This window comes from Mizuhopecten yessoensis, unplaced genomic scaffold (assembly GCF_002113885.1).
Source record: "Mizuhopecten yessoensis strain PY_sf001 unplaced genomic scaffold, ASM211388v2 scaffold5459, whole genome shotgun sequence".
Lineage (NCBI taxonomy): Eukaryota > Metazoa > Mollusca > Bivalvia > Pectinida > Pectinidae > Mizuhopecten > Mizuhopecten yessoensis.
Genome location: NW_018406060.1, coordinates 1,074,612 through 1,099,029, shown reverse-complemented (window position 1 = coordinate 1,099,029; position 24,418 = coordinate 1,074,612). Strand labels below are relative to the sequence as shown.

General features: G+C 35.8%; 1 protein-coding gene across 2 annotated transcripts; it reads right to left on the bottom strand.

Moving 5' to 3' along the window:
- Nucleotides 1-990: 990 nt before the first annotated feature.
- Nucleotides 991-23,168, bottom strand: LOC110450729 (calcyphosin-2-like). 2 transcript variants are annotated; one of them, XM_021498400.1, is made up of 19 exons: nucleotides 23,086-23,168; nucleotides 20,434-20,586; nucleotides 19,036-19,223; nucleotides 18,284-18,391; nucleotides 15,327-15,399; nucleotides 14,328-14,465; nucleotides 13,160-13,288; nucleotides 11,958-12,140; nucleotides 11,093-11,160; nucleotides 10,268-10,366; nucleotides 9,229-9,303; nucleotides 7,947-8,039; nucleotides 7,212-7,305; nucleotides 5,598-5,716; nucleotides 4,570-4,673; nucleotides 3,794-3,948; nucleotides 3,342-3,461; nucleotides 2,738-2,837; nucleotides 991-1,443 (listed from the first exon to the last, which is right to left on the bottom strand). In XM_021498400.1, the coding sequence occupies exons 2-19, from the start codon at nucleotides 20,545-20,547 to the stop codon at nucleotides 1,268-1,270; spliced, it is 2,136 nt and encodes a 711-aa protein (XP_021354075.1). In that variant the 5' UTR covers nucleotides 20,548-20,586; nucleotides 23,086-23,168; the 3' UTR covers nucleotides 991-1,267. The 2 variants fall into 2 exon arrangements, with proteins under 2 accessions (XP_021354075.1, XP_021354076.1); XM_021498401.1 differs by lacking the exon at nucleotides 14,328-14,465.
- Between the last annotated feature and the right edge of the window lie 1,250 nt (nucleotides 23,169-24,418).

Here is a 24,418-nt window from a genome sequence, read left to right as displayed (position 1 = left end):
TACTGGAATGTTCAATGACGTTATTGTATGAAACAAGCATAATATTATCTGGACGGACATAGACTATTAAAAGTAAATCCCAGCTATTTTTTGTTATAAAATAGAGACAAGCTGAATCAATAAATAAATTTGGAATTCTGTAAGATATAGACAAAATGTCGATAAAATATCACAACATAGAATAAAATACTAGTACTAGTATAAAGTCTTTTTGGTTTTATAAAGATTACATCAAATGTTAAGAGATACTATGGATGTAAACATGAAATGTGTACAATTCTACCAGAGTCAAGTCTGAACATCTTAAAACATCACAGTCTCAACTATCTGTGCTTCATAAACTGACAGTAAACCTACAGAGGCCTAGGCTAACTATCAATGTAGAATACTACCTTATATATGTAAATAAAATTCAAACTCTACAGAGAAAATACATCAAATGAACATCACAATGAGGTTACATATGTATATTAATGTTCATTTAACACATTTGAAAGACTCGTATTTGGAGAAGCCGAATAATTCATAAATGACCAATCACATATTACAATGGTTAACAAAACTAAGCATTTCAGCACCTGTAGAGTATGATAACCTGGTAGAAAGGTCAAAGTATCAGCTATAGAACACTGATTTTTTCCACAACCACTGTAGGTTTCCTCACTCATGACCCATAGGATAAACCTGCTAGGAGTTACTAGTGGGTAACACCCTGGACGTGATTTCATTGGTCAATCTTTGCTTTATGACGTCATGTAACGATGCTTTTCAACGTCATTTTCCATTGTGACGTCATGCTCCAAGGCAATCGTTATCCCCATCGGAAACACACATGATGTATTTTCTAAGGGAACAATGTGTTTTTTCAGATAAATAACGAACGTTATGGGAGAAACAGGTCCCCAAACTCGTGATGAATTGTTATCACGTTTATCTAACTCTCGTTAGTTAATTTCAAATTGTAAAAGACACTCGGTAAACCTCGTGTCTTTATACAATTTGAAGACTAAGTAACTCGAGTTAGATAAACATGATAACCAAACACCATTCGTTGGGGAACCTCTAGTATATACCTGATTCCTCATACTGACATGTGGTATCTTTGAATCATCAGTAGAAATATCCACGTATCATTACATCTACATCAGCATATATTACAGCACGTTAACATTCACAAGCAAAAACAATGTAAGATTGGAAAGAAGCAGAGACGGTGACAATCTCACACTCTACAATATCGTGACTTTCAATCCTTGATAAGCATTGTTTATATACTCCATGTGTTGCGGAGTATGTTAGCGAAGTCATCATCACTATCAACAGCTATGCTGAGGCCCTCGTAGTAATCCTCGAACTCCTCGAATGTCACCTCCTCCTGTCTTTTGCTCTCCTGGACAGCATCAATGAATGCATGCAGTGCACTTACAGACGAATCACCGGAGACTGAAAGTACATAATTAGTTGAATTTTAACTATCATAAATAAGTAGCTAACTATTGTCTAAATAACAGAAATGCCCCCTGTCCCCTTGCAATCAGCTGTCATTTTATGTACCAGGTAAGCCGGGGCAGGCAACACATCCACTTGTTTTGAGTTCTTGTTTAACCCTTTCACCACTGTAGACTATAATGGACTTATCCAGATCAATGCATGGTAGAGTCTACTAAAGTTACATAGGGGGGTTAAAGGGTTAAACAATGCATATATAATGAATATGACTAGAAAATAATTGTTAACCAAAAATACCCTTCAATTCCTTCTTTGCTGAATATGGGCCTTATCAACCCAAAGAACACAAATTATTATTTGTAAACCAACATTTTATTTCTAACCTTTGACCCACTGACCTCAAAAACACTCCCAAGCACTCACTCCTCCAAAACAGTATACCTAATATGGGCATGATCGTCAAAAAGGAGCATATATATTTTCTAGAAATAAAAGCTTAATAGATGGACAACACATAAAACAATGTTTCCCCACAATTAACGTGAGGAGAGACGGAATTCCTTATAAATGTTTCCCCACAATTAACGTGAGGAGAGACAGAATTCCTTATAAATGTTTCCCCACAATTAACGTGAGGAGAGACAGAATTCCTTATAAATGTTTCCCCACAATTAACGTGAGGAGAGACAGAATTCCTTATAAATGTTTCCCCACAATTAACGTGAGGAGAGACAGAATTCCTTATAAATGTTTCCCCACAATTAACGTGAGGAGAGACAGAATTCCTTATAAATGTTTCCCCACAATTAACGTGAGGAGAGACAGAATTCCTTATAAATGTTTCCCCACAATTAACGTGAGGAGAGACAGAATTCCTTATAAATGTTTCCCCACAATTAACAAGGGGCAAGACAGAATTCCTTATAAATGTTTCCCCACAATTCACAAGGGGCAAGACAGAATTCCTTATAAATGTTTCCCCACAATTAACGTGGCCAGAAACAATTCCTTATAAATGTTTCCCCACAATTACCATAGCCAGAAACAATCCCTTATAAATGTTTCCCCACAATTACCTTGGCCAGAAACAATTCCTTATAAATGTTTCCCCACAATTACCGTGGCCAGAATTCCTTATACATGTTGTCTTACTTTTTTTGTACATGTATTAATTATAACTCTGCATAGTTTTATTACTTCATGATTTTTTTCACAAAACACAGTTATCACAAGAGGTCACGTCTCAAGATGCTCATAGAAACCTTCCCCACTAAGGGGACATACTTACTTGCTGGGTTAAGATGTGGCCGGAAACTTGAGTTGAAGAATTTCTTGATCTCATTTAGAGTGATCCGACCCCTTTTACTTGCATCAACTTTTCGGAAAGCCTGAAAATGTTTTTAAATACAATGTGAATAAACTCAATAAAAAATGCAAAAAAGTATCTTTGACAAAAATAGAATAAGGATTTTGTAGAAGACTTGCAACATTTAGAGAAATTTTGATAATCGTTCTTCCAACTCTGAACACATAAAATTAAGCTTTTAACTTTAATTTAAATATACCCTTTATTCTTTATCCTTCCTGCATTTGCTACATGTTGAGAACTAGGTCAAGATGCATTTATGTTTCTATGTTTCCCAACTGGGAATTTTAAAGGGGCAAATTGAGAAGAATCACACTCTTTTTCCACTGAGAATGGCTCCTTTAAAATGGACTTAAAAAGTACTCCGATACCATTTATTATAATTCAAATATTTTTCTTTTTTTTTTAATTAATTTTCCAGTCAAGGAAAATCTTACTAATAAATCCTATCAGCTTCAAGTGAAGTAGTAAATAGATAAATAGATGTTACTGCTTGGACGAGCTACATCCCCTACTGATAACATACCTTCCTGACGAGGGTCTTGCGGTACTCGTTCATGGTGCCTATTACTCCATGTACATACACTGTGTAGTCAAGCTCTCCTCGCTCCTCTGGATCCAAAATCTCAAACACACCGTCAAGTTGCTGGAGATAGAAATGAACCGTTGACATGAATACAGTGTACCTAAACTATAGTTAAGTTATTTTCTTTTTGTAATGAAAAAGAAATTACAACAAATTTAAATGCTGCATAAACCTGAAATTAATAATAAAAAAAAAAAAAACCACACCAAAGTAAGATGTACAGTAATCAAATTAAAACTCATGTTAATTAACCCTTTCACCCCTATGTAACTTTAGTAGACTCTACCATGCATTGATCTGGATGAGTCCATTATGGTCTACAGTGGTGAAAGGGTTAATACTAGCTGAAGAGAAACGTAGCTGTCAAATCACAACACAGCTACAATACATACATCAGGGGTGAGGTCAATGTGGAATTTGATGATGCCTTCTTCCAGTTCGTACTTGTACAGAACCCCAGTGCCCTTAGTGTCTGCCCGTCGGTAATGACGTCCCAGACCAGTCATCGTCCTCACACCTCTCTTCTTCAACTTTTTCCTCACCTCAGCTAAAAAATAAATACAAAATCAATCAACCAAATTTACTCTCGTTGAATTGTACCATATATCACTTGACAGTCGATGGATATTGGCAATAAAAATTGTTTATATTTTATTGTAATTGGAATGCCATATTAATACGGCTCTGTTATACTTTCTTTACTGACAAAATGTCTTATTCTAATTTGTATGGCTTTAGAAATGTACATATGTTTATGAAGAAAGAAATATATCCAAAACAGTTGTGTAGAACGGTTCATGTAAAAAAAACAATTAAGTGTTTCAATGACTATTACAATATGTACATGCAGTGAACTTAATAAGGAAAATTGTTTGAAAATATCCGAAACAGGTTTATATCATTTATATCAAGCCAAATGCAAACACACAAACTACCCAGTATATCTATACCTTCTTCATATATAGTCCTTACGACTCAATGAGTTTTGATTGTAAATATATCGTTTTCTTTATTGTAAGACTGATGTTCACATTAACAAACACAACCTGTCATTGCCATGATTCCTCAACGTGGCGATTCAATAGGAATGCACAGAGTTTTGACAAAAAGACACAATTTTGTTACTCACCTTGGAGTTTTGACAAAAAGACACAATTTTGTTACTCACCTTGGAGATTTGACAAAAAGACTCGGTCTTGGTACTCTTGTTTGTTTTGTATATGGAGTTTAGCATAGGCATTCATTCTCGCTGAAGGTCGAACATCACTTAAGCTGGAAACAAAATCAAATTTATGAGTGTTTCAAGTCATGTACGCAAGAATCTATCATAGTAGTAAAGGTATCATTTTTTATTATTGATGAATGATCTGTTATATTATCAGAAAATCACTAACTCGCACTGTAAAGTAATTCTGTCAGTGTAAATGTAAAAACAGAGACAGAGGTGGTAGAGTTTCAACACAGTGATGGTAGAGTGTCAACACATAATGATGGTAAAGTGTTGACACACAAAAATGGTAAAGTGTCAACACACAGAGATGATTATAAGTGTCAACACACGAAGATGGTAAAGTGTCAACACACAGAGATGATGATAAGTGTCAACACACGAAGATGGTAAAATGTCAACACACAGAGATGATTATAAGAGTCAACACACGAAGATGGTAAAGTGTCAACACACAGAGATGATTATAAGAGTCAACACACGAAGATGGTAAAGTGTCAACAAACAATGATGGTAAAGTATCAAGATGGTAAAGTGTTGACACACAACGATGGTAAAGTGTCAACACACAAAAATGGTAAAGCATCAACACACTGAGATGGTAAGTGTCAACACTCAGAGATGGTAAAGTGATAACACACAAAGATGGCAAAATGTCAACATAGTGATGGTAAAATGTCAACACAGCGATGGTAAAGTGTCAACAGTGATGGTAAAATGTCAACACTGAGATGGTTAAGTGTCACCACACTGAGATGGTAAAGTGTCAACACACTGAGATGGTTATGTGTCAACACTCAGCGATGGTCAAGTGTCATCACACAGAGATGGTAAAGTGTCAACACAAAGAGATGGTTAAGTGTCAACACAGCGATGGTAGAGTACACACATAGCTGATAAAGTATTTATACAGAGATGGTGCAGAGCATGAACAAAGATTGTACGGTCTACAAGGAAACCACACGTACAGAACAGTCTGTTTCTCCTCCTCCTCCACGTCGGTCAGAGTGAAGTAAATCAGTTCCTGTTTCTTCAGTGTGTCTGGCAAGGAGTGTTGGCCTTCAGAAGGTATAATGAGAGTCATCCCCTGATAATTAAACAAGTACAATACATATAAATGATGTAAAAAATCAGTCCACTGTTTGTGTTACCATACTGGTATGTTTTTAAAAAATATCCAGACAATATGATCAGGGCTGTCAATGTAAAGTGGCAATCTACAAGTCCAAATAAATATTCTTGATGAAGTGTTCAGCTGAGGACGTATCTCATTCAGCTCTTGTTTTATTGTAATATCAGATACACGTGTACCTCCAATTACATTACAAATGAGAAATGACTTTGAAAATGAATATACATGGTGTATAAGTGTAAAAACATTACAGCTAGTAACTTTGTACTTCCTTGTATTAATTATTTGAAAATGAGCAAGAACATCATCCATTTTGATTTTTTTTATCAATACAAAGTTATATCTATATAAATCTTCAAATATCCTAAATTCAGTAGTTTGTCCTTTATCATATTTAACGGCAGCAGATCATTTTTCACTGCAAAAGTGACACATAATATATTTGGATCATATTATATGAATTCAATCATAACTTACAGCAAACAATAATTTACATCAGATCTGCATTCAAATGCAGATTTGATGTTTGACTTACCATTGTAAAAAAGACCTTTCAAACAAGGGTATTAAAATTATGCTGTGAACATTAAATTGTTTAAAGTCAGAAATTTTAATTTTAAACGCTGAATCATTTTTAACAGGGATACTAGACTTAATGCATTTTTTTGGCCTTTTATGCAAGTAAGGGAGAGGGTAAATAACATTATTGCAGAATGGGATATTTTCAACGGTTAAGTGAACTTGAAAAAAAAGTATGGTTATTCTATGAACTTGTGTAACATATCATCAAAATTATACCAATGTTGTTTTGGAGACGGACTACACGTATCAGGCAAAAGTAAGTGTTTTACATGATGATGAAGATGCCATGTTATATTTGACGTCTGTAAGTTAACATAGCGAAACAACAACCGACAACTTCAAACATGTACATCTTCAGTATTGATCAGTATATATATAGGTATAACTTCTGTACAAAATACATGTGACTTTTATTCACTATGTAACATGTGCAATTACTGACCCCTGTATTCACGCTATACTGACCGACCCTGGCCTCGACAAAGTCAAATGCAACAGTGTGTACACATGCGATGCACTGAACTCGCACCCTTTTATTCCCCCAAAGTCAGGGGACGGATTAAACAGGTTTCAGTGTAAAACCAATAAAACTGACTTTAACCCTTTCACCACTAGGTAACTTGAGTAGACTCTACCATACATTCATCTGGATGAGTCCATTACTAATCTACAGTGGTGAAAGGGTTGCTGTTGGAAATTTGTGGATTACTTTGGAACTTTATTTTATTTTTTATAGAAAATACATAATTTTAATATCAATTGCATATAAACATAAAAATACAGGAATGAAACAGAAATTGCTTTGATGCTTTTTTGTTGCTTTGCTTTTTTTTTTTAATTTGATGAAAGTTGAACTGATCAAGTTTACCTGTACAATGTCTGCCAGGCTGTAGAGCTCCCCCTTCCTTGGACCTTGGACATGGCAGTATTTACCTCGAACAATAAACGGCAAGGCCTTTGCACTGAAAATGATAATTTTCTTCAGTTTGAAAGCATATTTCAGTGAATTGCTAGGTGAATCTTAAACACAAAAATCCAGTATTTTCATAACACTGAGGTCCTGACATGACTTCTTCCTGATGCTATACAATAGGATACAATAGGATAAATAATGGATGCAGGCAGACACTCTGCCTCTATATCCATATCTTAATATATTTTAAACGTATTTAGAAAACATAATTCATTAATTATCATTTCCTGAGATTTCTTTATGGCCGGCCAAGTGATTGTATTTCAGTTCAAGATTTTTCCAATTAGTATCAAGATTAATTTCAAAGTCCTTAATCGTTGGCGATGTAATAACATATTCAGGGAGACTGTACCAGATTCCGACAACCCTAAAGCTAAATGAATATTTCCGAATATCATGCTTGCAATGCTTTTTCCTGATTTTCTGTGCATGTCCTCTTGTTCTAGATGATGTATCTAACTCGAAGATTCCTTTTGTTACCTTCTGGTCATGTTGGTTGTTCATTATTTTAACACCATTTATGATGTCGCCTCTCGATCTCTGGTATGCCAGGGTTGGAATACCTATCCTTTTCAAGAATTATTGCAATCAAATAGACGTACATTATAGAGAAAATAAAGATTTGCATACCTTTTACCAAATTGTCTGAACTCATATATGGTTAATGTGTTATCTGTGCTGAAGAAAAACCCTGTAAGTTCTCTCATCGCATCATGGCCATTTCTAAAACAAACAAAAAAGAATTAATACAGGTTCAAAACTGGACTTCTAACACCTTTAGTAATACACTTTACTGTTGAATATAAAAATAGTAACCAATATTGAAAATTAAATGTTTTACACAAAATCAAAATGAAATACTGTGTGATTTTTGTAATTGATTATCATCTTAATTTCTAGTGAAAATGGAAATAAAACACATAACTTTATATAATTTTTGATGAACTAAATTCCTGACCCTAAATACATTGTACAGTCAACATGAAAGTTCAATGAAGACTAGTAATAGTTTTACAATGCAACCTGTCAGGTTATTCCCCACCCTATATCCTTAGCTGGCACCCTATTACAACCTACCAGGTTGACCCCCCGCCCCAATCTGTTATAGCTAGCACCCCTGTTACAACCTACCTCATTAACCCCTGCCCCCATCCCCCATAGCTGGCACCCCTGTTACAACCTACCTCATTAACCCCCCCCCCCATCCCCTATAGCTGGCACCCCTGCCACAACCTACCTCATTAACCCCCACCCCCATCCCCTATAGCTGGCACCCCTGTTACAACTTACCTCATTAACCCTTGCCCCCATCCCCTATAGCAAGCACTTCTATTACAACCTAACTGGTTAACCCCCTGCATCCATTTGTTATAGCGAGCACTCCTGTTACAACCTACCTGGTTTACCCCTCACCCATCCCCTATAGCTAGCACCACTAAAACAACTAACCTGGTTAAACCCTCCCCATCCCATATAGCTAGCACCCCTGTTATAATCTAACTGGTTAAACCCAACACATCCCCTATAGCTAGAACCCCTGTTGTAATCTGCCTCGTTAACCCCCACCCCTTATAGCTAGCACCTCTGTTACAACCTACCTAGTTAACCCCCGCCCCCATCCCCTATAGCTAGCACCTCTGTTACAACCTACCTGGTTAACCCCAGCCCCCATCCCCTATAGTTAGCACCTCTGTTACAACCTACCTGGTTAACCCCAGCCCCCATCCCCTATAGTTAGCACCTCTGTTACAACCTACCTGGTTAACCCCTGCACCCATCCGTTATAACTAGCACCCCTGTTTCAACCTGCCTCGTTAACCCCTGCACCCATCCCCTATAGCTAGAACCTCTGAAACAACCTACCTGGTTAACCCCTCACCCCCAATAACTAGCATCTAGTTTTACAACCTACCTGGTTACCACCCTAGCACCAAAGCGGATCCTCTTGGACAACAGATTTTCTGTGGCAGTACCGTTGGTCCTCACTCTGAAACAGCGTCAGTAAATGTTATTATTCAACTGAATTCTACAGCAGTATAAATAGTATACAAGTGCTGTGTTACCAATTGTTCTTTTGCTTCCAATGACACAGTAGATTGTAAGACACTGCAGAGAATTTCTTTTTATCATTTGCAAAAATTATAGTGATATTATTCACCCTTTCATCCCTATGTAACTTTAGTAGACTCTACCATGCATTGATCTGGATGAGTCCATTAATGGTCTACAGTGGTGAAAGGGTTAGCATGCCATTTACTACAAAGGAGAAATTCAGTTGATATTCACACTGATTATTTTGACAGTTAAGTCTCAATTAAAAAAAAAAAAATCATTTTAATAAAAGTAATTTGTAATTGATAAAAAAAATACTTTCAAATGATCAAAAAGGTTCCTTGTATATATAGACATGTTTTTGCATACAGTGTCAAAATTATGCACGAAAACAATCATAGTTGGAAATCTATTGTTGGAAATTCTTAAAAACAAGTCTTTCAAATAGATTATTCCACTTGGCCACACAGGAGACTTACTTATACATTTAAGGGATCCCATTGGAATTAAGCCACAATGTAGCTTTATGGGTCATCCCAGGTAAAGGCCTAAATTAATCTAATCCAATCCAGTTCAAACACCTGACTGATTACTAGTTTTATGGCATAAATAACTTATAAATAACATCTTTGATAATATATATATTTATGTCCAATCTGCAAAATGTGATAAACCTGTATTATTTGCCTTTTACCTGAGTAAATATTATTATTATTATTACGTTTACACAAAATAAATACATTGTACATCAATTATCATCTGGAGCTGGTGTGGAATTTCGTAAGCAACATGTCGTTGCACTTAATATCTGTTTATGTAGAGCTATAGTTATCTTCATATTTACAGTACATTACGTATACATGAAGCTAAACGAAGGCTGGAAAAGTGAGGCAACCTACTTTGAGTCATGGAGAGATCTGTTGGAGCCTCGAGCACGGCGGGAGTCTGCCATCCTGCTGGAACTTCTTGTATTCTGATCCGGGTCACTAATCACAGCCCTGAGGAGAAAACCAGCAGATCAGATAATCACTAAATTGCTATTTACTAATTCATTTGACAATGAAGCTGTTACTGATGAATAAAATGTTGATATCTTCTCCAAGAACTTAACAATGATATTTCTTAGTTCATAAAAAGTAAACACATGTACATTTTTACTAGATAGGATCTGGCCAACAATAAAACCTAAATATTGAAATCCTTTCAATGAAATCCTAACCTGATACAGTATAACAGTCAAAAGTTATCTCTCAAGACCAGTTTATATTAATTTTTGGTTGTCACAAAAGTGCTACATCTATTTCAAAAGAGTTTGTCTCTCATTGTTAAAGTCTTTTATAACAGGTTAATACACATTCTCGATATCCAGGAGTTACGCTCACTTTTGCTCTCTGCATCCCTGAAATATGTCATAGCAAACTTGAAGGCTCGGTGTGCGCCACCTTGTTGATGAGACAAGAAGACTAGTTTGATCCTTTGATGTACATCAAAAGAATCTCGCGACCGCGGAACAGTAAAAAATTACAGGCTTTGAGGTCGAGTGAAGCTCCTTTGTAATCTTCAAAGGACAGGTATCAGCGTAGGGATTGGTCAGGGTTTTTTACCCGAGATCAATCAAACAGCTATCTTTGTGCCTTCAATTTTGCTATGATATATTCCAGCGGTGCAGAGAGCGAAAGTGAGCGTAACTCCTGGATATCGAGGATGGTTGATACAGTACATACCTGGAGAGCTGGTCCACCATGACCGTCTCAATCAGTTTCTGCTTTTTGTTGTATTCAAGCATTTCCTCCTGAAAAGCAATAATCATCTTAACTTTATTCACCAAGTACAGAAAGCTATCATTTTTTTTATGAATTTCCACTGTATACATGAACATAAACCTTCTAGCATTTTTGTATTTATTTGTAACTCTTCATACCATGGTCCAGTCTCTAACATAAACAGTTAATGTTCTATATCCTGAGTCTCTGCCTGTTTTTCAATACATACAAAGGACATTTTGTAATGTTTAAAATAAGAGTAAGCCAAGACTGCTATAGAGGATACTACAGTATCCAGTTTCTACAGTATCCAGTGATTTTCCAACCTAATTTTTACAACAGCCTATTCTTACATGAATTAGAAAAATAAAGCATGACTTTAATTGAAACTGGAAAGATATTCCTCATTTTTTCTTCATTTTGGGAAAATAAAGCTCTTTTTAGCCCCATTTCTGTATCCACTTCTGACAAAACAATTCCTTCAAACTAGCTACACAAACGGACGGATAAACCCCATTTCTATATCCCCTGCTAACAAAACAATTCCTTCTCACTAGCTGTACAGACAGATGGATGAGCCCCATTCCTATATCCCCTGCCGACAAACCAATTCCTTTTATCTAGCTGCACAGATGGACGGATGAGCCCCATTTCTATATCCCCTGCTGACAAAACAATTCCTTCTCACTAGCTGCACAGACACAGACAGATGGATGAGCCCCATTTCTATATCCCCTGCCGACTGTGTTGATGAGTAGTAGATAATAAACTGAGAAAGCAGGTAATCCTTTAGCTAAATTTACATAGACACAGTTTGGTGACCTACCGCATCCATTTTCTTCAGAATTTGTTTGGTAGAGTAGGATTTCTTATTTGCCCATTGGTAATCAATGACATCATCTTCATCAGCACTGTCACCAATGTCTTCTCGATCCACCTCGTCCCGTACATCCCCATAAGTTACTGGACGTGTGTGTTTCATCACTGCCACCTCTCGGTCAACATCTGCCTGGAAAATGACAATAAATATGTAAATATAATAGGCGGGGTTCCAATCACAACACAGCTATGATCAGGCGTCACCAGTTAGTGGAGTTTTATTGGCTGACTAGTTTCGTCTCTTAAAGCGAGTCTTCGTCGGGACCTAAATATATATATAAGACTCCAGTAGTAGAAAAATTTTACTTACAATGTATCTTAAACAGGATTTAATATGATCTGTTTGACTGTGGTCAAATTTGTATTAACTCATAATTTGATGAACATTTCTTCTTTGTACATTCAAAATAACAGGCACATTATATAGTCCACCCAATCAAACTCGTGTATACATGGTCTGTACCTGTCAATCATTACATAAGTCATCACAGTAAACATGCCAGTGGAATTTCAATGTTTTGATCTTTTGAGACATTTACTGTTTGAGAAATCATGCAATGCTGCAAAACATCCATCAACAATTATGAATATTTTTGTGCTTGTGAATAAACAATTTTTTATGTTGTACGCTTGAAATAATTGTTTCTTGTTAATGGTTTACTTTGGTAAATTCATGTATTTTTTACCAATCTGTATCACACCTAATATATATAGGATCTTAAATGAGTTTTCATTTCATAAGAGGTTTTATGGAACGAGTTTTCAGAGTTTGTATTTTTGCGAGCCATGGCAAGTAAAAATTAAAACTTCAAGACGAGTTTCATAAAAGCTCATATGAAATGAAAACAAATTTAAGTTACCTTTTATCACATACCTAAGAAAACTTACATTTTGACAGGTTTTAAAGCCAAAATGTAGAGGGCTTAATCAAAGGGAGACATTTTGTTGCACCATCACGTCATTGTCCCTATTATGACATCACAATCGATTTCTGACTGGCATAGCCAATGAAAAATGCTCCAGGGTATATTACACTAGTGACATATGTAAAAATATTACACGGGAGAAATTCACTGGATAACAGACAGATTATGTGATAAATATATGTCTCATCCAAAAAGGGATTATGCAGTGTTAAGGTTCACATACATTTGTCACCTGGCCTTTAGTTCTATAGGAGTGCTTCATTTCATTCTCATACTGTTTGTACATCTCTTTGTGTTTGGCCGAGGGAGGAGGCAACTCGTCTGGGAGGGGAACCTTGTCCCATGCAGATGGCTGAAGCGAGCATGGACATACTGATAAAATGTATATTCCTAAGACATGTCAAATTCAATATCAAATGTATTCATAATTATTCGAAATAAAATTCACATTATCATTCTGATATTAAGATTAAAATGTAAAATATAACTTAAATGTTCCAGGAAAAAATAGTGTAGCCATCTTGAATTTGGAAAATATACAAATTGTGATGGTGTTTCCTGTGTAAACGGTAGATTCTGTAAATCGTATCACTGACATACAACAGCAGAACAGATTACTCTAGTTTTGTTAATATCCATCCCCAATCAGTAGAGCTAGCTGATCCCCCACCAATGACATCATATGCCATCATCTTCATCGGCAGCATTTTCAAAATTTTTTGTCAGTGGTCATATTGACCCCATTTCTGTCAATGCCTGTGGTCATATTGACCCCATTTCTGTCCATGTCTGTGGTCACATTGACCCCATTTCTGTCAATGTCTGTGATCACATTGACCCCATTTCTGTCAATACCTGGTCACATTGCCCCATTTCTGTCCATGTCTTTGATCACATCGACCTCATTTCTGTCAATGTCTGTGGTCACATTAACCCATTTCTGTCAATGTCTGGTCACATTGACCCCATTTCTGTCCATGTCTGTGATTACATCGACCTCATTTCTGTCCATGTCTGTGGTCACATTGACCCCATTTCTGTCAATACCTGGTCACATTGCCCCCATTTCTGTCCATGTCTGGTCACATTGAGCCCATTTCTGTCCATGTCTGTGGACACATTGACCCTATTTCTGTCAATGCCTGTGGTAACATTGACCCCATTTCTGTCAATACCTGGTCACATTGCCCCCATTTCTGTCCATGTCTGTGGTCACATTGACCCTATTTCTGTCAATGTCTGTGGTCACATCGACTCCATTTCTGTCAATGTCTGTGGTCACATTGATCCCATTTCTGTCAATGTCTGTGGTCACATTGACCACATTTCTGTCAACAACAGTGGTCATATTGACCCCATTTCTTTCAACTTGCCAGTGCCACGATGGTTACCTCTTTAGGTGTTTTAGGTGTCTTGACCTTTGACCTAGGTTGTATATCCTCCTCCAGCTGAAGTTCTGGGACGTCCTGGGGTCGACTGCTCCTTCCACTGCCCCTTCCCCTTGACACAGGTTCACCCCGCCCCCAGGACTACAGGTAAGTAAGACAGGTTAGAGTATTAGTATGGAAGTCAGAGAAGTAATCCAGACACGTCTGTCTGTCATATTCCCTATGAATCATGGAGTGCAGTGTAAAATCTTTCAAATTTGATGCATGTTAATTATGAGGTGTAATGTTTTAATGTGTGAATATATGCTTTAGTGAGGTTATATGCCCTGTTAAATCAAACTAAATGTACTGGTCAACAGTAGAATACTGTGATCTTGGTCAATCTATTAAACATATCTAAACATTTTGAAAACAATTCATGACCGATACATCTAGAAACTTACAAAATGAATTTCACTTGATTTCACTCCTGTCTCTAAACTAGCAACAGCAACATCTAAGATTGTTTTTATTCCAAAATAGTTGTACCTTCTGGTTGTACAACAACAAAATAGAGTTACCAATTAAAATAGATAACAAACAGAAACAGTTCTAAAATAAATTGTTCATATCACTTTGAATTCAAGTAGTAGTCTAGGATATTCATAGTACGGTAGATTGAACAGAGCTCAGCTATGAAATCTCGATCAGGTTACTGATGCTCACACCGAAATATGTTCAACCCTTTCACCCCTATGTAACTTTAGTTAACTCTTCCAGGCATTGATCTGGATGAGTCCATTTTGGTCTCCAGTGGTGAAAGGGTTAAAATGAAAGTTACATTCAGGATTTAAATTACCAGCACATAAAACTAAAACATTAATAATAAAAACAAACACATCACACAAATGTGAGACTGAAATATCCCTAATTAGCTTCTAGAGTAAACTAAGATTTGAGTATGTTAGTAAGTTTAAACTCACAGGTAGTAGGAATTACTGTTACATAATACATGGTACTTACATCGTACTGATAAGGTGCTGAACCCCGGGCTGACTGGCGCTGACTTCTGTCTGTTCCGCATGGAGTACCCCAACTAAAAAATAAAAAAATAAATTGTGTAAACAATGTTTCATTTTTACCTTCTTTATATATCAATGTCACAGGGATAGAATTAACGTATTTGCTTTTATGTATGCTTGTTTACTAAGTCCGTCCATGGCGTGCCGACTGTCCATGTTTATATTTCGTACTCTGAGTAATGTTACTACCGTGTCCGTGTGTTGTATTCTATGCTGTGATGTTATGTCTACAGGTGTATTGTGGTGTTCTGCTCGTTACGTATGTTGATACGTTGGGATACCATACAGTTGTTCATTGGTCAGTGTTACGTCAAGTTGTGTATACGTTTTCACTGGTTCTTTCTGGGTGGTCAGTTTTGGCCGTGTTTCTTTGTGGGCTAATAAATCACGCTAGTACCTTTTGAGGACTCATAGGTAACGGACGGAGAAATGTAATGTAAGCATTTATAGACCGAGATATCCCCATTTCCGGCGGTGCTTGAAAATTCTATCCGACCCACGGGTCTAGATCGCTTACACGTGCAGACTGGCGGGGGAATTATAATGACATTTCGGGGTCACGCTATTGTTTGTGACGTCATTTTATGACGTTTTGGGGTCAGTCAGGGTCATTGACGTCATTAACAATTGTCATCCGTGCTGCATATGCACAGACATGCGCAGACAGTTTACAACTTTACAAGAAGAGCAGCTGTTTTTTACAAGTTTAAGGTAATAAGCAAGAGATAGAATTCATCCCTGATGTGAGGTATAGACAAGGAAATTTGAACAGGACAATTTTTGTTTTATGAACACCCTAGTCAATTCAGAGAAAAATGCTGTTCTCGAGTCAGAGTACTGTACATGGTCAAGAGGTTTTCCACATGGGCATTCCACATGGAATATATCATGTATCTTGCATACATAGAGGTGGGAGAAAAGGATGAACAAAATTTAAGGCAAAGGCAAGCTGATGATTTTCCCAGTAAAAATATTCATAATAATAATAATAATTTGAGGTTCTTATATACTGCTTTATCACAACCTAGTTTGTGGGTCGTCTCAAAGCGGTTCCCAAATTATTATCCGTGGTTATAGGGCCTTTGCAACCAGCCAATATCTTTCTCAACTCCCTGGGGAGCATACAGCCAGTGCTGCCATTTCGGCGCTCACAGCTAGCATTCAACAGTTTTAGCTCTGCCCAACCATGTACTCATTTACAGCTGAGTAGACTGGAACAAGCGGAGTAAAGTATCTCGTTCAAAGATACAACACAGTTCTGTGGCTCGAGTCGAATCCGCAACCCTTCGGTCACGAGCCCGGTGTCCTACCACTAAACTACCGTGCATTCATAACCTGTCCAACTCTCGTGTTTTTGATAAGTATATATATATATTATAAACAGAGTACAAAACTTGTTCCAATTTTATGAAACTCACTTAAGGATGTACTCTTCTGAGGTTTCAGTCACGTTCAAGTCTCGTTTTGATCTGGTGTAATGGGTTTTTGTAATATTGAACATATTATGATAGGTTTAATAGCAAACACACATCTGAAAAACATGTAAAAAAACTAGATGTCTGTTGTGTGTAGAACATTTTTTACAAGAATTTGAAAAGAATGACCAATTTGGCGGCCATTTTGAAAAAGTGTATTAAAGCAAAATTTCACCTTTTTTGACACTAGATTGATCACTTAAATTGTCATTGTGTCACCATTGTTAAATGTAGCAGGTTCAATTTTGCTGTAAAACTTTATAATGTTCAATATGATTAAAATGATATGCAAAAAAGTGGAAAGTTATATATTTTTTTTTTTTTTTTTTACATATATGGGTAACTGAAGCACTTTGGATTTTTGACCCCGAAAAAGGTGAAAAATAACACAAATAATAATGGGACAAAAAAAGAAGCACACCGACCCCCCATTTTTGTGGCTGTTTTAGAAAGAGAAACACATTTTCTTTTGATTCATTGAATGCTAAAAAAAGATTAATACAGGATTTTTTTATATCAAGCGTTTAATCTGCAAAAAATGGTGAAAAATATGTATTTTTTCATTAAAAAATAAGGGGTAGGGGTAACTAAAATCGCATTTCTGAGTAAAATGAATAAGATTAAGAAATTTTACTTCCATAATTTAAAAGAAAATAATATTTTTATCAATTCTACAAACATTCATACATATCTGATAACACACTTGGAAGAAATTGTATGAATTTGTCCTGCAAATGGTTAAAACCCGAAAATTCACCTAAAATCACCTATTGTGTTATATTGGTATCTTTGACTGATCATAGCGCAAAAACGAACACACGGACATATATTTTTTTTTGCATTTTCTACTATGCCATTATCTCCTTTTTCCAAAAATCAATATAAGAAAAAAAGTTTATTACAGGAATTTTTTGACTTCTCAGAGGTGTACATCCTTAAGTTTGTGTCATTAAAACTTATATAATCCTTTATAATTTAAATGCACTAAAAAGGTTACAATTAATGTTTGTTTAAACTTGTTTTTTTAGAGTTTCTTTAGATGTGGTGGATCCCTGGCTGACAGGCGCGGACTTGTCAATATGATTGTATGGCATGTATTAGCTTCTAAATCTCTCATATAGCCTTTTAATGCAAGTTTCTTTTAAGTGAAGTGCTTTTACATGTAATTTAAATTATTTTTAGTCTCTCATAACTCTTTTAGAGTGGCTTGCGTCATATGTTTTATGTATGTTTTATGTAATCATTGTATATATGTATGCGGATGGTGAGACTCTAATAAACTATCTGTATCTGTAACAGGAAATCACAAATCATGCAAACAATACATTTATACTTAATTTTTAACGACACTATATCAACAACAGTCAAGTCCAGCAAAAACACCTTTGTGTTTACACCTCACAACCTGATAAATTGATCCTACCTAACAGCAGTCCTGGCAGAGCCCGGTGAGTCTAAGTAGTCATCTACCTGTATGGGACGAGTCACCTCTGCATCTCTTGTAAAGCAATTCAAATTCAAAGCTGGAACACTAAAACAAAATTTGTTTAAAAATTTAATATTAAACTGTTAAGTTTAAGGAAATTACATGTGATATATGTATACATACATATACATGTACATTGTTTATTTAGAATACTATATCATATAAACATGTATGTTGTTTATTCAGAATACTATATCATATATACATGTATGTTGTTTATTTAGAATACTATATCATATATACATGTATGTTGTTTATTTAGAATACTATATCATATATACATGTACATTGTTTATTTAGAATATTATATCATATATACATGTATGTTGTTTATTTAGAATGCTATATCCTTAGTAATCCTTAGTATAAGGACCATGTATTATATGGTGTTTTTAAAACTTGTTAACAATCAAACTTAAACCAACTCTTATTTACCCTTTTACCACTGTAGACCATAATGGACTCATCCACATCAATGCATGGGAGAGTCTACTAAAGTTGCATAGGGGTGAAATGGTTAAACCCTGTTAAAATTGAAATGTATGTCACCTAAACATATCTCAAAGATTTAGTGGTGGTTTTTTTCAATATTTCATTTATTATTGTAACAATGTATCATGCATAAGATTGGCTCCATGCCCTACTTCAGAATCACTGCAGAATGTGTCTTAATCACTTAGGACACATACCCCTGTGGACGACTTTCTGGTCTGGAAACTTGTCTTGATGGCGGCTCTGGTCTGGAAATTTGTCTTGATGATGGCTCTGGTCTGGAAACTTGTTTTGATGGTGGTGGCTCTGGTCTGGAAACTTGTTTTGATGGTGGCTCTGGTCTGGAAACTTGTCTTGATGGTGGCCTGTAATCGTATTCTTCTCCCTGACCAAGACAAGAAAAAATGACATGTAGAATATGTCACCTAGTCCTTAATAGTGTAATAACTTTTAGTGATACAAGCAGATCTAGACCAGTTGAACAACTAATTACAACCTTAATCACAGGTACATTTATTTGAAATTTAAGTATTATAATCACATCTGTCTTCATAATTTAAAAATATGACTTATTGATATCAGAACTGATATAGCAAATTAACAAGAGGCCCATGGGCCTTAACGGTCACCTGAGTCTATAGTATTTATTTTTGTTGTTGAAATATGTACCAATTTGAGTAAAAAATAGTATAATGTTAACTTAACTTTGTCAGGACCATGAGCTGATCATTCCTACCAACTTTCAGTTCGATCGGTCCAGCAGAACTTGACTTTAAGTTTGAAATGTAAAATGTTAACGGACGACGGACGACAACGGACGAAAACGGATAGCAATAGGTCACTTGAGCTAAAGCTCAGGTGACCTAAAAAAATGCTTTCACTTTCAAACAAAATGAAAAGTGATCATGAATGACTGAATGTAATCCTAGTCTACATCATGAATAGTTATATTTGACTTTGATTTTTTTAATTTCTGTTAAAAATTATGTAGCATATTGTTAACTTGATAAACTTTAGGTTATACATTGTAAACTTTACCAATTAATTCATGCAATATAGTATTGATTAGTAAAATCCAAACATTTCATATAATGTTTACTGTGACAGGGTTGTGTAAGGTGTTGTATGTAATGTATACAGTGACAGGGTTGTGTAAGGTGTTATATGTAATGTATACAGTGACAGGATTGTGTAAGGTGTTATATGTAATGTATACAGTGACAGGGTTGTGTAAGGTGTTATATGTAATGTATACAGTGACAGGGTTGTGTAAGGTGTTGCATGTAATGTTTACTGTGACAGGTGTTAGGTGTTGTATGTAATGTATACTGTGACAGGGTTGTGTAAGGTGTTGTATGTAATGTTTACTGTGACAGGGCTGTGTAAGGTGTTGTATGTAATGTTTACTGTGACAGGGCTGTGTGGGATGTATATAATGTTTACTGTGACAGGGTTGTGTAAGGTGTTGTATGTGATGTTTACTGTGACAGGACTGTGACAGGGTTGTATGGAATGTTTACTGTGACAGGGCTGTGTTAGGTGTTGTATGTGAAGTTTACTGTGACAGGGCTGTGTGGGATGTATGTAATTTTTACCGTGATTGGGTTACGGGAGGTGCCCGGTCTTCCACTAGATGGTCTTCTAGCACTTCCTGGGATATTTCGTTGATGCGTGAAAGGAGAAGGCGAGCCACCCAAAATAGAATTCATGGTTCTAGTTGTTAACTTGTAGCTTTACTCCATTTCAACCTGAAACATCAGTATCATTGGAAGTATTTGTAAACAATAGTTATCTGACCCTATGTTACAATTGTCACAACTTGACAGTACTCCTTTGGCATAAAAATCTACTATCGTGAGAGGGAGAAGCACATTTTTCATATGTTGCGAGGGGAAATAAAAGAAAAAGAATATAAACATATAATATGAGTAATAATATTAATTGTTAATATATTTCTAAATGTTCAGATTTTGATGAAAATTAATAAATATTTTGAATGAAAAAAAGTACATTACATAAAATTCTGGCATACATGAAACTTCTTTCAGAGATTATCTAATTTATCTTTATATGACGTCACAACCATGTCATACTCAATTGTCCGTCATTGGTTCTTTCTGGGTGGAAGAAAAAATAAGCTGAGCAGATGTCTGTTGCATTATCTTTTTACTGGTGCATCAGGACTTATTGTTTTTTATCTCTTTTTGCCAGTCTCAAAAAATTAAAATGTGAATAGCTTCTGAAGATTCTTTTTGTCATCAACCAGGTTCATATTGGTCATATAACAGCATTAAATGATAATGGTTTTACAGACGTCTATTTTTTCAAAGTTAAAATTTCATCAGCTTTTGATTCCAAGACTTTTTTGTAGTCTTTACATAATTGATTTCAAACACTTGGATTGTGTTGAAAGAATGATGCCCTTTTATGTTTATATATAAATGTTTATAAGAACTTTGACTATGTGGTTTTATTATTTCTACATTATTCCCAGTTTTAGGAAGGGTACATTCGTGTATCTGGTTTAAACAGTTGAACCGTTTGAACCTGTAAAGAAAACAGCAGACACAGATTTGGACCAAGGCTGACCTCAGGAATATTCGGCACGTGTAGATTGTGGGGTTCAGACGTACTTGACCGAAACTAAAATGCTGACTATTGCTAGTTTGCATTATTTCTTTCTAAAACATTATCAAGCCACATGTAGTTTTTAAGATACGTTATGATATTCAGTGGACGGATGAAAAAAGGGCATAATATTCTTGATACATTGTTTTTTATTCTCCAAAACTGTGCATTTTTAGCTCTGCTTATAGAACAGTCCATTAGTGCATTCGCTCATCGTGGAATATTTCTGCGCCACCTGTACCGTTTCAACCGGGATACGCAAATGTAACCTAATAAAACTGCTACTCAAATGGGTGACTGCAGGATTAGTACCAATGTGGGTCACTGTGTCCAACCTGTTAAAAGCTCATTACAGTAGAGCTTGTGCTGTATTGCTATTCCTGAAATTGACGATTTTGAATAAAACTTATCTTCTTCTGAATAAGTTAGTAAATATAAGAGATACTCAAAAGCTTCGCTCTTTTCGGGTTTTTTCTTTTCATATTATACTACAATGTAGGTAGGGTTGCGAAGACTCAATTTCATATTTTGACAAAATTCACAAAGCAGACGCAGATGCCTGTGCCCAGGTAACACATGACTATGGATTAAAAACTTCTTGTCGAATAGGACACATGCAAGCAGTCGTACTCGAAGGCAAACTATCTTCATATGTACCAGTCAAGTTGGGGTCCCCCAGGGGTGAGTCCTTGGTCCAAGTTTATTTTTGTACTATATAAATGACATGCCCCAGCTGGGTCTCTCATCTTTGGTCAGACTGTTTGCTGACGGTACAATTCTATACAAAACTGTAACCTCCAGTGAGGATAACACAATACTGCAGAAGGATTTAGATAAGCTCGCAGTTTGGAATAAAGGGTGGAATATGGAATATCACCCACAAAAATTGTAACATTTAATCCATTTTGAAAAATAAAAATTCAGTAAATTATAACTATTTTCTTCATGGTCATTGTCTAGATCATACTGATAAAGCGAAATATTTGGGTGTAACATTGAAAAAAGATCTGACATGGGATTCGCACATTACTGAAATAACTAGTAAAGCTAACAAGACTCTTGGCTTCATTCAGCCTAATCTAAAAATTAATTCTAAAACAATAAAGGAACAAATCTTTAGTGCGTCTGACTTTGGAATATGCTTGTACCGTGTGGGACCCAAACCAAAAAGGTGACATAAATAAATTGGACATGGTTCAGCGTAGGGCTGTGCGGCTTGTCAGTTAGTGACATGCTCGACGTCCTAAACTAGCCCAGCCTCGCTGATAGTAAGGATGCCCACCTAACTATGATATTTAAAATCATTTCTAATCATCTGAAACTTTGGAAACCTTTAAAGGTCGTCTCTCCTCTCTACAAAATTAGCTCTATTCTCACTCTCTTTTCCTGTCCATAAATACAACCAAAACATCTACATGATCTTCAATATGATGAATTAGGTCGAATAGCAGGTACAGTAAAAGTAGCATGTCCATACTGCCCACAGACTCCTTTGCTCAGTAAAGTAATGATTCGTGAATCTTACCTACTTACGGCAGCTGTGTTAGAACGTACTTAATTTAAAGAACACGATTTTGAAAAATCACGGATAGAATAGTTTTCGTTTAAAGGAATCATACTAGGCCTGTATAGTGTTGTGAAACAATGAAATCTCTATGCAGTCGGAGTCGTCAGTTTTGGTCGTCCATTACCGGAAGTAAACAACGGTATGCAAAACAGGCTCACTGTTAATTTTATACAAATAAACATCAAATTTTGATAATCATAAATAGGCTTACTGCAATCTTTTTAAATAATAATGAAAAAAATAAAATGTATAAATATTAAAAATAATGAGAATTCAGTACGTTCATTTATTTAGTGCAGGCTAACAGGAAATGCAATACTATATCTAAAATAAAAGCGGATCAAGGACATGGAACTTTTATGGAGGACGCTACCAATTTTTTTTATTCAACTCAGGTTTATTTTTTGTGTCCAAATCAAATAGATTAATCTTAACACAAGTGTGACATCCTTATTCATATTTTTGACTATAATAAACTTTATTCGTTTTACAACAATTGTGAAACAAGTTATTTTAACTTATATATAGGCCTATATATATATATATCGCTTTTGTTAGATGCTATCTAAGTCCGTGGTTATATGGGAGTAAACTGGAGTACCCGGAATAAACCCTAGTAATCGGGCAGGTGACTTTATACCATTTTTGACTCTCACAACCAAATATCAACGTTGCTCAAGTGACAGACATATGTTTGTTCCAACGGTTCCGCAGTAGAGACCTATCTTTTGCCACGGACTTAGATAGCATCTAATCTAATATTCCGTGGTTTAGCTAATACATCTGATTTCCTGAATATTTCATTTGTTTGTCATGTGTAGGACAATGGTTACTTCAAGGATACCACAAGGTTCTGTCTTGTGTCCACTTCTTCATGTTATTTTCGTTAATGGTCTCCCAAGCTTGGTGGATTCTGATATGTATCTCTTTGCAGACGATACTAAAAATTTTAAAGTAATAACTAAGGACGAATATTCAAAGATATTGCAACGAGACCTGGATAGCATGTGCAAGTGGAGTGAGAATTGGCTTACGAAAAGTCACACACATGCACATCGGAAAGTCCGCGGGAGTCATGTCAAATATAAATCTAATGATAAAGAAGTACTAACTACAACTGGTGAAAAGGATATTGGAGTAGTGATAGAGCCAGACCTAAATTTTGAAAATCATATAAGTGAAGAAAGACAACTCAATGTTTGTCATGCTAAGAAGAACCTTTCCTTTTATGCGGGACATAGAATTACTTATACCTTTATACCAATGTCTTGTCCGGTCGCAACTTGATTATGTAATCTACCACGTGTTATTACAATGCTGCTAAAGATTGGAATTCCGTACCAGAAAGTATCAGGAAGATCAAGAGTAAATCATCATTTAAAGTT

Bases quoted from the DNA above. Each gene is read 5' to 3' on its own strand.
- LOC110450729 (XM_021498400.1), bottom strand. From the start codon at position 20,547: ATGAATTCTATTTTGGGTGGCTCGCCTTCTCCTTTCACGCATCAACGA. The intron at 7,306-7,946 runs GTATGCAAATCT...TATCATTTTCAG, and splicing joins TTCAGACAATTTGGTAAAAG to TGCAAAGGCCTTGCCGTTTA. The intron at 3,462-3,793 runs GTATGTATTGTA...TTCTATCTCCAG, and splicing joins ACATTGACCTCACCCCTGAT to CAACTTGACGGTGTGTTTGA.